The sequence below is a fragment of the Budorcas taxicolor genome, chromosome 19 (assembly GCF_023091745.1).
Source record: "Budorcas taxicolor isolate Tak-1 chromosome 19, Takin1.1, whole genome shotgun sequence".
NCBI lineage: Eukaryota > Metazoa > Chordata > Mammalia > Artiodactyla > Bovidae > Budorcas > Budorcas taxicolor.
In genome coordinates, this window is record NC_068928.1 from 11,285,634 (window position 1) to 11,298,262 (window position 12,629).

A 12,629-nucleotide genomic window follows, 5' to 3' on the forward strand; every position below is an offset into this window, starting at 1 on the left:
TCCCACTCCTAGGTATATCCCCTGAGGAAACCAAAATTGAAAAAGACACATTGTTCATTGCAGCACTATTTACAATAGCTAGAACATGGAAGCAACCTAAATGTCCATTGGCAGATGAATGGATAAAGAAGTTGTACATATACACAATGCAATATTACTCAAAAATAAAAAGGAACATCTTTGAGTCAGTTCTGATGAGGTGGATGAACCTAGAACCCATTGTATAGAGTGAAGTAAGTCAGAAAGAGAAAGATAAATATTGTATTCTAATACATATATACAGAATCTAGGAAAATGGTACTGAAGAATTTACTTACAGGGCTGCAATTCAGAAACAGACATAGAGAACAGACTTATGGACATGGGGAGAGGGTGAGATGTATGGAAAGAGTAACATGGAAACTTACATTACCATATGTAAAATAGATAGCCAACAGGGAATTTGCTGTATGGCTAAGGAAACTCAAACAGGCGCTCTGTATCAACCTAAAGGGTTGGGACAGGGAGGGAGATGAGAGGGAAGTTAAAAGGGGAAGGGATATATGTATACCTATGGGTGATTCATGTTGAGGTTTGACAGAAAACAACAAAATTCTGTAAAGCAATTATCCTTCAATAAAAAAAAGCAGAGGCATCACTTTGCCAACAAAAATCCATATATAGTCAAAGCTATGATTTTTCCAGTAGTCATGTATGGATATGAGAGTTGGACCATAAAGAAGGCGGAGCACTAAAGAATTGATGCTTTTGAGTTGTGGGGCTAGAGAAGACTCTTGAGAGTCCCTTGAGCTTCAAGGAGATCAAATCAATCAACCCTAAAGGAAATCAACCCTGAATACTCATTGGAAAGACTGATACTGAAGCTGAAACTCTAATACATTGGCCACCTGATGGGAAGAAGAAACTCACTAGAAAAGACCCTGCTGCTGGGAAAGATTGAGGACAGGAGGAGAAGAGGATGACAGAGGATAAGATGATCAGATAGCTTCTCTGACTCAATGGACATGAATTTGAGCAAACTCCGGGATATATTGAAGGACAGGGAAGCCTGGCGTGCTGCATCCATGGGGTCATAACTAGCTGGACCAACTTAGTACCTGAACAGTAACAAATGCAAGAGAATGAAGTTAGACCCCTACCTCACACTGTATAGAAAAGTTAACTCAAAATGGATCAAGGGCTAACAAGGTGCAGATTTTCTTGACCTTGGATTAGGCAGAGGTTTTTAAAATATTTCAGATCATGTATCTGATCAGAGTCTAGTTCCAGAATATATAAAGAACTCTTATAAAGAGTTCAACAATAAAAAGACAGTGCAATTTTAATTTTGACCAATAATTTAAATACATATTTCTCACACACAAAAAAGACACATGACCAGTATGCACATGAAACGATGTGCAACATCATTAGTCATTCAGTTCAGTTGCTCAGTCATGTCCGACTCTATGCGACCCCATAGACGGCAGCCCACCAGGCTCCCCCGTCCCTAGGATTCTCCAGGCAAGAACACTGGAGTGGGTTGCTAGATTTCCTTCTCCAGTGCATGAAAGTGAAAAGTGAAAGTGAAGTCTCAGTCGTGTCTGACTCTTAGCGACCCCATGGACTGCAGCGTACCAGGCTCCTCCGTCCATGGGATTTTCCAGGCAAGAGTATTGGAGTGGGGTGCCATTGCCTTCTCCACATTAGTCATTAGGAAAATGTAAATCAAAACCAGAGTGAAGTACCACTTTATACCTTTTATGGTAAATATATTGAAAAAGAGGGACAATAACAAGTGTTAATGAAGCTATGGAGAAATTGGAAATCTCATGCATGGCTAATGGAAATGTAAAATTATGTGACTGCATTGGAAAAAATCATGTGGCAGTTCCTCAAAATTTAAACATAGAGTTTCCATATGAACTATCAATTCTATTCCTAAGTTTATACTCAAGAGTTTTTTAAAAATGTATTAACATAAAAGCTTGTACACAAATATATATAGCAGCATTATTCATAATAGTCAGAAATGGAAGCAATGCAAAATGATCATTACTTTATGTATAGATAAACAAATTGTGGTATATCCATACAATGGAATATTCTTCAGTAATAATATATAATATCATGCTAAGTGAGAGAAGCCAGACACAAAATGCCATATATTATAAGATTCTAGTTTATGAAGTGTCCAAAACAGATAAATCTAGGGCTTCCCAGGGTGGCACTAGTGGTAAAGAACCCACGTGCCAATGCAGGAGATAAGAGACAGATTTGATCCCTAGATCAGGAAGATCCCCTGGAGGAGGGCATGGCAATCCACTCCAGTATTCTTGCCTGGAGAATACTATGGACAGAGGAGCCTTGTGGGCTACACTCCATGGTGTCACATAGAGTTGGACACGACTGAAGCCACTTTGCATGCACACGTGCATATGAAGAGAAAGTAGATTACTGCTTGTCAGGGGTTAGGGGAAATAATCTGAGTAATTCAGGGAGACTAATGGGCATGGGGTTTCTTTTTTGGTGAGATTAAAATATTCTGTAATATATTGTGTTCTAGGTTGCAGAACCTTGTAAATGTGCTAAAGAACCACTATATTTTAAAATCTTTAATAATTTTAAAAATAATTAGCAAATTGAGCACCACAATCCATAAAAAGAATAATGTACCATAGCCATAGTGGTTATTCTAGGAATGAAAGAAAGGTAAGCTCAATATCTGAAATTTTGCTACTGTAATCCACCATTTTAGCAGTTTAAAAAGAACAACTACATGATTATATCAATTGGTGCAAAAAAATTTTTTTACAAACTTATTTATGATAGAAACTTGTTAAATCAGAATAAAAGTTATCTACATAAAATCTACAGCTAGTATAAGGTAAAAAATATTCTGTATATGTAAGGAAGGTTTGGAGGAAATATTTTCTTTAATTTTCTTGACTTTTGAAATAGAGTGCATGTCACGTTTTTGGGGTATAAGTTATCAGTAGTTGGCAAAAGTAGGGTGCTTTTAAATATACCTACTCTGGTACATTGTACTGAGTAGATTCTATAAACCTTATTCATAATCATGACTTTGATTAAAGGACACATCATTAATTTTCTCAATCTTCTCTCTGTCCCATTAGAAATTTGACTGTTTTCACTGTTGTATTTATCTTACTTTCTCCCTATTTTTTAATAGGTGTATTCGACACAAGAATGATTGGGGGGCTCTTATTCTAGTCGATGATCGCTTCAGAAGTAACCCAAGTCGATACATATCTGGTAAGAGTCTCAGCTGGGCTTAGAATAAGAGTTGGTAGCAAGCTTTAGTATTTAATGACTTCTATTTTTTTTTTTTTTTTTTCCATAAGACACATATATGCTTTATTATCTACTGTATAAAGAGCTTTTTCCTAATTCTCTCCATAGTGTATGGAGAGAGCTCCTTTTCCTTAAATGTGTTTCTCAGAATCTTGTATTTTGATTTTTGTCTATTGAAGCTATCTTGATCAACAGACTTAATGGAATTTTCTCATTCTTCCTGATTTCTGTGCAGCATGTGGCAATAGTGATCCTTTCTTTCTTCTTGAGATTCATTTCAGAGTTCTAGTTCTTTGATTAGTCCTTTGCCATCTTATTGTTTTCTTTTTTCCTGGTCCTCCAAGTATCTCTTCTCTTTGTTTCTGCTGTTAGATCTCGTGTGTTTTACATTCCCCGCTATGACCATCTGATCCTCTTCCATGCCTGCAACCTTAATTTCTATTCATATTTCTCTGCTGCTGCTGCTAAGTCAATTCAGTCGTGCCTGACTCTGTGCGACCCCATAGATGGCAGCCCACCAGGCTCCCCCGTCCCTGGGATTCTCCAGGCAAGAAGACTTGAGGGGGTTGCCGTTTCCTTCTCCAATGCATGAAAGTGAAAAGTGAAAGTGAAGTCGCTCAGTCATGTCCGACTCTTCGCGACCCCATGGACTGCAGCCTACCAGTCTCCTCCATCCATGGGATTTTCCAGGCAAGGGTACTGGAGTGGGGTGCCATTGCCTTCTCCTAATGACTTCTATTTTTAAAGACAAAGAATTGGATAGAGAATTTGAATTACTAGATCTAACATGGAAAAATTCACATTGCCTGGAAATCTATCCTTTTAATGCTTCTATGTTTACAAAAGATCTTTAGAGAGAAGGATCTGGTTAGTTCTAATGGATCATGGAAAAAGCAAGAGAGTTCCAGAAAAAGCTCTATTTCTGCTTTATTGACTATGCCAAAGCCTTTGACTACATGGATCACTATAAACTGTGGAAAATTCTGAAAGAGATGGGAATACCAGACCACCTGACCTGCCTCCTGAGAAATCTGTATGCAGGTCAGGAAGCAACAGTTAGAACTGGACATGGAACAACAGACTGGTTCCAAATTGAGAAAGAGTACATTAAGGCTGTATATTGTCACCCTGCTTATTTAACTTACATGCAGAGTACATCATGATAAGTGCTGGACTGGAAGAAGCAGAAGCTGGAATCAAGATTGCCGGGAGTAATATCAATAACCTCAGATATGCAGATGACACCACCCTTATGGCAGAAAGTGAAGAAGAACTAAAGAGCCTCTTGATGAAAGTGAAAGAGGAGAGTGAAAAAGTTGGCTTAAAGCTCAACATTCAGAAAACGAAGATCATGGCATCTGGTCCCATCACTTCATGGGAAATAGATGGGCAAACACTGGAAACAGTGTCAGACTTTATTTGGGGGGGGGGGGACACAAAAATCACTGCAGATGGTAATTCCAGCCGTGAAATAAGACGCTTACTCCTTGGAAGGAAAGTTATGACCAACCTAGATAGCATATTAAAAAGCAGAGACATTACTTTGCCAACAAAGGTCCATCTAGTAAAGGCTGTGGTTTTTCCAGTAGTCATGTATGGATGTGAGAGTTGGACTGTGAAGAAAGCTGAGCGCTGAAGAATTGATGCTTTTGAACTATGGTGCTGAAGACTCTTGAGAGTCCCTTGGACTGCAAGGAGATCCGACCAGTCCATCCTAAAGGAGATCAGTTGTGGATGTTCATTGGAAGGACACCAATGATGTTGAAGCTGAAACTCCAGTACTTTGGCCACCTCATGTGAAGAGTTGACTCATTGGAAGAGACCCTGCTGCTGGGAAAGATTGAGGGCAGGAGAAGGGGACGACAGAGGATGAGATGGTTGGATGGCATCACCGACTCGATGAACATGAGTTTGGGTGAACTCCGGGAGTTGGTGATGGACAGGGAGGCCTGGCGTGCTGCAGTTCATGAGGTCATGGAGAATCAGACATGACTGAGCGACTGGACTGAACTGAACTGAATGTAGTATATTAATCAATTAAGATCTTTCAGTTTCATCAGAATGTGGTTTTGATTCAGTAGCATAGCAATAATTTATTTAGCATTGTCAAGGAAAAAAACTGTTCCACAGAAGTTAATTTTTCAAGAAATATTAAGTTTTTACATTTAAGCATGCAAGCAATCCATTGGCTACATAGGATTCTTCTTTCATTTTGGATTATTTGAGTTTTATTGTTGTTTGTTTCGAAATGCTTCTGTTGTTACAGAGTTTATATTAATCGGAGTTAGTATCTTCTAAAAAAAAAATGCACCACTGCATTCTGCAAGATGGTCATTTTTCCCCACTCAAATGAACAAATACCATGTGCCTATTGTTTTCATCCAGCTGTAGCACAGTCCCTTTGAAATCAATATCAGGAATCTATCTGTTATTAAAGAACTATTAGAAATACTTCCATTTTTATTGTTAGCTTTAGAGCTAAAAAGTTCATACCATACTATAATATAATGAAAAGATGCTAATTTTTTGTTTCAGATTAGCTGTCTATGTATGTGTACTCTACTTTTTATATTTCAGAACCTAATCATTATATCTGATTCAGTATTAAAACATATCCACCTGGATTGAACCAGGAAATGCTGCTTTATTAATCTTTTCTCCTCTTTACCTGTAGAGCAAGCCATTGAGCTTAGGCCAAGTCATAACCAAAAGCAAATGTTAAGTGCTTATGTTTAGTCAGCAGGTGGAGCTCAGATTCTTTCAAGTTTTCAAAAGCAAACTGACATTTTATACTGAAAAGGCTTTTTTTAATCACAAAAAGGTCAAAATGAAAGTGATAAGTATAATGCTAAAATTTTTAAATTTGAAAATTTTTCATATTTTTATTTGGTATAATTATTTTCCCCAAGCAAACAAAAATCAAGAACTTTAAAGAAATGCATGTTTTAAATTTTTTTTATTTTCAAATCTAGAACTGAAATTTTTGCCTCGGATTTGTTGAGAGATTTTTTTTTAATTAAACATTTTTTATTATTTTCTGTAAGATTTTATTTTTTTCTGAGACTCATAAAGAAGACTGAAATCTTAGGTAGGCAGTAACAGCAGATTCCTTTTGATGACTAATTTTTGTTTAAATTCAATTTGCATAAGAATAGATTGATAGAAAATTTCCATTAAACAGAAAAACTAAAGGAATATATTTGTAATCAAAGTCTAATTGTTCAAGTTTCTTGATGCCCTGTCTTATCTTCCTCTCAACTGAAAAACGCCATACTGAATTTTTAAACTACTCCAAAAGATTATTATAGTTTTAGCAACATCAGCAGAAAATATTTATTTTCTAAAGTCCAAATATCTGAATTTCATTCTGAAGTGGATCATTATCCAAAACACCTTATACTGTTAATATGGTTTATTTTTATGCAGTTTTCATATGTCACAGGTCTTATCTCTTATAATGTGATTATTTATATATTAAAAATAAATATATATATTCATATAGGACATGATTTACCCACAAAATGGTGTTATTCCTTTTACCCAGAATAGTTTAATATATTTGGAATTGGGAGAAGGGAGACAAAAAAAAAAAAAAAAACACCTTTGAGACTGTTAAAGTGAGAAAGGGTAAGTGGCTCAGTTGTGTCCTACTTTTTGTGACCCCACGTACTATAGCTTGCCAGGCTCCCCTGTTGATGGAATTTTCCAGGCAAGAATACTAGAGTGGGTAGCCAGTGGGAATGCCCTTCTCCAGGAGATCTTCCTGACCCAGGGATTAAACCTGTCTCTCCTGCATTGCAGGCACATTCTTTTACCATAGGAGCCACCAGGGAAGCCCAAGAATATCAGAGCCGGTAGCCATTCCCTTCTCCAGGGGATCTTACCCCACTCAGGGACTGAACCTGGGTCTCCTGCATTGCAGGCAGGTTCTTTATCACTTGAGCACCAGGGAAGCTCAAAGTGAAAGCGTTAGTCACTCAGTTATGTCCAACTTTTTGCAACCATATGGACTGTAGCCTCCCAGGCCCCTCTGTCCATGGAATTCTCCAGGCAAGAATACTGGAGTGGGTAGCCATTCCCTTCTCCAGGGGATCTTCCCAACCCAGGGATCAAACTCCCATTTATTTTTGCTCAAGGAATCAAATTTAAAAGTTATAAAAAGAGATTGTGTTGTTTACAGCTTCTAGTTTCTCTGCAGTTAAAAGATAGGCAATTTTTGTGGGGAATTATAAAATTCCCCTTCATGGATCATAGTCTTGTTGCAGCAAAGGGGCTTGCGTAACTCAAGCTATGAGCTGTGCCATGCAGGACCACCCAAGATGCAAACTACTCCAGTATTCTTGCTGCGAGAATCCCATGAAAAGTATGATAAGGCATGAAAAGATATGACACCAGAAGATGAGCCCCAAGGAAATTAAAGACACTTGCTCCTTGGAAGGAAAACTGTGACAAACCTAGACAACGTATTAAAAAGCAAAGACATCACTTTGCCAACAAAGATCCATATAGTCGAAGGTGTGGTTTTTCCAGTAGTCATGTATGAATTTGATAGTTGGACTATAAAAAAGGCTAATGGCCAAAGAATTGATGCCTACGAATTGTGGTGCTGGAGAAGACTCTTGAGAGTTTCTTGGACTGCACAGAGATCAAACGAGTCAATCCTAAAGGAAGTCAACCCTGAATATTCATTAGAGGACGGATGCTGAAATTGAAGCTCCAGTACTTTGGCCACCTGATGAGAAGAGCTGACGCCTTGGAAAGACCCTGATGCTGGGAAGGATTGAGGGCAGGAGGAGAAGGGGACGACAGAGGATGAGATGATTGGATGGCATCACCAACTCAATGGGCATAAGTTGGAGCAAACTCTGGGTGATGATGAAGGACAGGGAAGCCTGGGATGCTGCAGTCGTCCATGGGGTCGCAAAGAGTCAGACACAACTTCGTGACTGAACAATAACAACAATGATAAAATTAGATTTGCCTTATTCCCCAGTTATTCATACTGATGAATAATGCATTTCCCTATCTCCATTCTACTTCTACTGCCTCTTCCCTCCATCCAGTTGACAGTCACTGCATGTAAAGAGAAATGCTACTGATACAAGAGCATACTGTACTTACGACGGTAAAAAGGCAGGAAAACGGTTGAGAACCACTCTATATACTCTAAATTCAAAGTAGATTACTTCACCAGAGAAGTTATCTAATTGTTGTTCTTAGTATGTCGTCACAAATAACCAAGTTTCTTTGCTGGTTTTACTTTTTGCCTCAGGACTTTCTAAATGGGTTCGACAGTTGATTCAGCACCATTCAACCTTTGAGAGTGCACTGGAGTCCTTGGCTGAATTTTCCAAAAAGCACCAAAAGGTCATTGCTGTATCCAAAGAAGACAGAAAATCTATACAGGACAGTGAGCCTACACTTGGAGTGGCTTGTTTGAAGGATAGTACCTATTTTTTAGAAGCAGCAAGCCATTTATCACCAGAATATGCTACGGAAGGTAAAGCAAAAATGTGTTTAAAACTACCATATCCTAAAATGATAAATGAAAGTCCTTCTTTACCAAGAGGCATCATCTCCAAAAAGGAGAAAAGTATGAAAAGTTCTACCCATTTACATTTAGTAGAGAAGTCTCATTATATTCAGTGAAATGATATTTGTTATGCTACAGATTAATGTCCTTAAATATATTGGTTTGTAATATAAGGTGTTATCATAAAATAATGAAATAGTATAATGTATTAGAATGGGAACAAACTTTTGTCAGAGACCTATACATATTTTCTGGTTTTCCACTAAGAAGCTTTGACCCTCTGAGCAAGTCACTTAACATTTTGAGTCTTAATAGAAGAAGGAATATCTGCCTGCCTGTCCCTCCAGGTTGGGTTGTAAAGATCTAATAAGATGATAAATATCACAACATTGTAAAGAACTGTACAAATGGTAATTTTTTCTAAAGGTGATATTAAAAACTGACCTAATTTGCCTTACATGAATTATTTGTTTAGAGATGTGAAAGTCATTTATTCTAAATGATAAAAAATAATATTTTAAAATATCAGAATATGCTATATTAGAATTTAATTTGAAAAATTAGAATATAATTTAAATATATTAGAGTATAATATATCAGAAGGTAGCAAATTATGGCCTATGGACCAAATTTGGCCTGCTCTCTGATTTTGTAAGTAAAGTTTAATGGAATGCAGTCACAGTTAGTCACTTACATATAGTATACAAGAGCAGAGTTAAGTAGTTGTATATATTACCCTAGAACAGCATAATTGAGTAGTTGCAACAGATACTATATGACCCACAAAGCCTAAAATATTTATTGTCTGGCCTATTACAGAACAAGTTTGCTAAACTGTGTTCTATATCATTGGATATCATTTTAATTGTTTTATTTAATATATAATAGTTGTTTTATATATCAGTTTTTAAATATTTATTTTATAGCATATGCTTGTATGCTAACTAAATGTTATAGTGAGTTCTAGGCCATTATACTAGTTTCTAGTCCAGGTCTGATTACCAACCAATTTTATAACCTCAAGCGAATATCTTAGTCTTTGTGATTGTCAGTTTCCTTTTTTTTTTTGGGTTGTCAGCTAACTTAGGGAATTAATCTTTGTCAGTTTTTCTCAATCACTGGTTAGTGGATTTTTAAGGCATTTTTACAGCCTCTTTCCCCCTTTACTCAGCCTTCTTTCTTTTCCTTTTTACCCTTCCTTTTCTTGTTCACTTCTGAGATCCCTGGTATAGAATTTGATAGTTTACCAGACAGCATTATAACTTGGGCTAGGAACCACTGGAGACCTAAGATTCCTTTCAGAGTTAACATGTTGTGCTTTACATTCTAAAATGGAAGTCCTGCTACTGCTTGTTATGGGCTCTGAATTATGCATCCTATACAGTTATTTCAGTATTTCTAACAAAAATCACTTTTAATGTAACAATTATGATGTTAGGAGCAGAAAGTTAACACTCTTACACCCTTGTATTTATAGATGATCCAGAATTATTAGAAGAGTCTGCCCAGGCAGTAGGAGCAGAAAGAATTGTGATTTCCAGATCCACAAGCCCCACCTTCAGCAAACAAATAAACCGAATTAGCTGGTCTGGGAGTAATGTGTGGGGACAGTGTCTTACTGGTAAAATTCTGACTGGAACACCTATGGTTAGGTCATCAGAGGACTGTGCCTCTACTTCTTCCACTTTCAAAACAGAAAAGAAATGTGAAACAGTTTTGCCACTCACTGATAAATATGAGTCCTCATATCTGACAGTAGATACATCATTTGGAGTATGCCCTCAATCAGAAACCATTGTTCCATCTACAAACGTCGATGCTACTAATCTGAATTCAGAAGATCCAGCAATTCCGTTGTCCGTAGTAAGTGAAGAAGCTGAACCTTCTGCTTCAAATACAGCTTCTGAAACAGAAGCAGAGGATGAATCTATCTATTTTACACCTGAACTTTATGATCCTGTAGATACAAATGAAGAAAGGAATGAGCTAGCTGGAACTGAGAGAGACAGTAGGTTGACTAATAGTTCAAACTGCATTTTAACTGAAGATCTTTTTGAAATTAAAACTACAAAAGGAGTGGATTCAGTCAGAGAAATGGAAGCTGAGGACTGCACAGACACAAAGTTGAAAAGACTCATGCCTGTTAAAGAAAGTAAAGTTGATGACCCTGGAAGTAATGTAAAAACAACTCATAAATGAATTGGAACTGGGAAAATACTCAGGAAATGGATATAAATTGTCTTCTTCCAAAAATAAAGATGTGTTCCTGGTGTTAGGTAATAATACTTAACTGTCAAGCTATAAAAACATACCATCATGCATATATTCAACTATATTGTAAATTGGATAAGTAGCATGGTTTGGGTTTTTTTTTTTAGTTTGAGATATATTTTTCACTTTAATCCAAAGACTATATTATGTTTAAAAATATAAATTTTACTACTCTCAAGTTTTAATAAATTGATTCTTAAAAAATATTTTCCTCCAAGAAGTCTTCCTCTGCTAAATGCTATACTGAATTAATCAATTTGGAAGATATGTAGTTTCCTAGTGCACTTTAAATTTCACATGAATATTTGTTTTTGTAATCCTCTTCATCCATTTGTTTTCAGACTGATATGTAAAAATTAATAGCAGTCTAATCCAGTCATCCGTGGATCATGTTTCTCTAGATTTCTCAGATCAGTCTGAGATTTTTTTTTTTAGAAGTCACAGTCTTCTTGAAAAGTATATTCCTATATTAAATTTTCTACTTCTAAGTAATTAAGAATTAAGAAGAAAACTACATGCATTTCTAATTGAAATTGTTTTTTGTCCATTAAACCTAAATCAAGCATGTTGTAAACAAATTTATATAAAATCATAAGATGCCAAATTAAAGACTCCAGATTTTCAATTCTGATTGTTTAGCTTCATCACTATTGTGGAAAAAAGTGATCTTTTCTAGCTGAAAGGTTTCAATTATGCAGCCAAGATAGGAAACTTCAAATATAAACTTAATAAGTAAACCCAAACATGTAACAGTAGCTGAAAAATGTTCTGTGATATCTCAGTAAGCCTTTCTGTAAATTTTGACTCTGTTTTTATGAATGAAGCTGTACTTCTGATTAAAAATGGTTATAAAAGCTCTTCTCTGATATTATTCTAAAAATACATTCACTGATCTTTTCCAAGAGACATCTGTTATTCAGTAGACATTTAGGCTTCTTGTGAGTGATTTGAATTGAAATTTTATGAGTTGTTCAAGCTGTGGATGTGTTTCATTATTTTCAAGTCAAAATTCCCTGAAGTCAGGTATCTCTTTATTTGGGATGATGATTTATTATATATGAATATGTTTACTTTCATTTCAGTGGCATTTAGATTGAATACAGCTTAATTGTTTCTATAGCATTGGATGTTACAACTCTAAGCATAATTCAAAGAAATTTAAATGGGTAATTTACCAGTTAAAGACTGCATCTGTAGATTGGGATATATTCAGTGCCATCTAGTATTAGATCTTTTTCTTAGGTGATCAGTAAAAAGTTTCAAACACTGGATTAAAAGGTAATTTCTAAATTGTTTTGAAAGGGTGAAATCATTTGTCCTCTTTGGCATAGTGTTTAATCCACACATAAAGGGTAGTGTGATAATAGGAAAATACCAGGTGGAAGGCAAGAGACTTGGGCTCTGTTCTTGGCTCTGCCACTAAAATTTGCTAAGTCATGCCTTTTGGGGAATTAGTTTCATCTGTGAAATGTGTAGTTTGATACTATAAAATTATGCAGATCCCTTTCAACCTTAAAAATCCATAATTGAA

At 36.2% G+C, this 12,629-nt stretch overlaps 1 protein-coding gene across 1 annotated transcript in view; it reads left to right on the forward strand.

Annotated features, from left to right (window-relative positions):
* The window catches only part of BRIP1 (BRCA1 interacting helicase 1), a 182,798-nt gene extending 171,772 nt beyond the window's left edge, over positions 1-11,026 (forward strand). Inside the window, exons 17-19 of the mRNA XM_052658404.1 lie at positions 3,173-3,255; positions 8,567-8,794; positions 10,305-11,026. Of these exons, the coding sequence (XP_052514364.1) occupies positions 3,173-3,255; positions 8,567-8,794; positions 10,305-11,026 (1,033 nt within the window). The remainder of the gene's footprint in view (positions 1-3,172; positions 3,256-8,566; positions 8,795-10,304) is intronic.
* Positions 11,027-12,629: the final 1,603 nt, after the last annotated feature.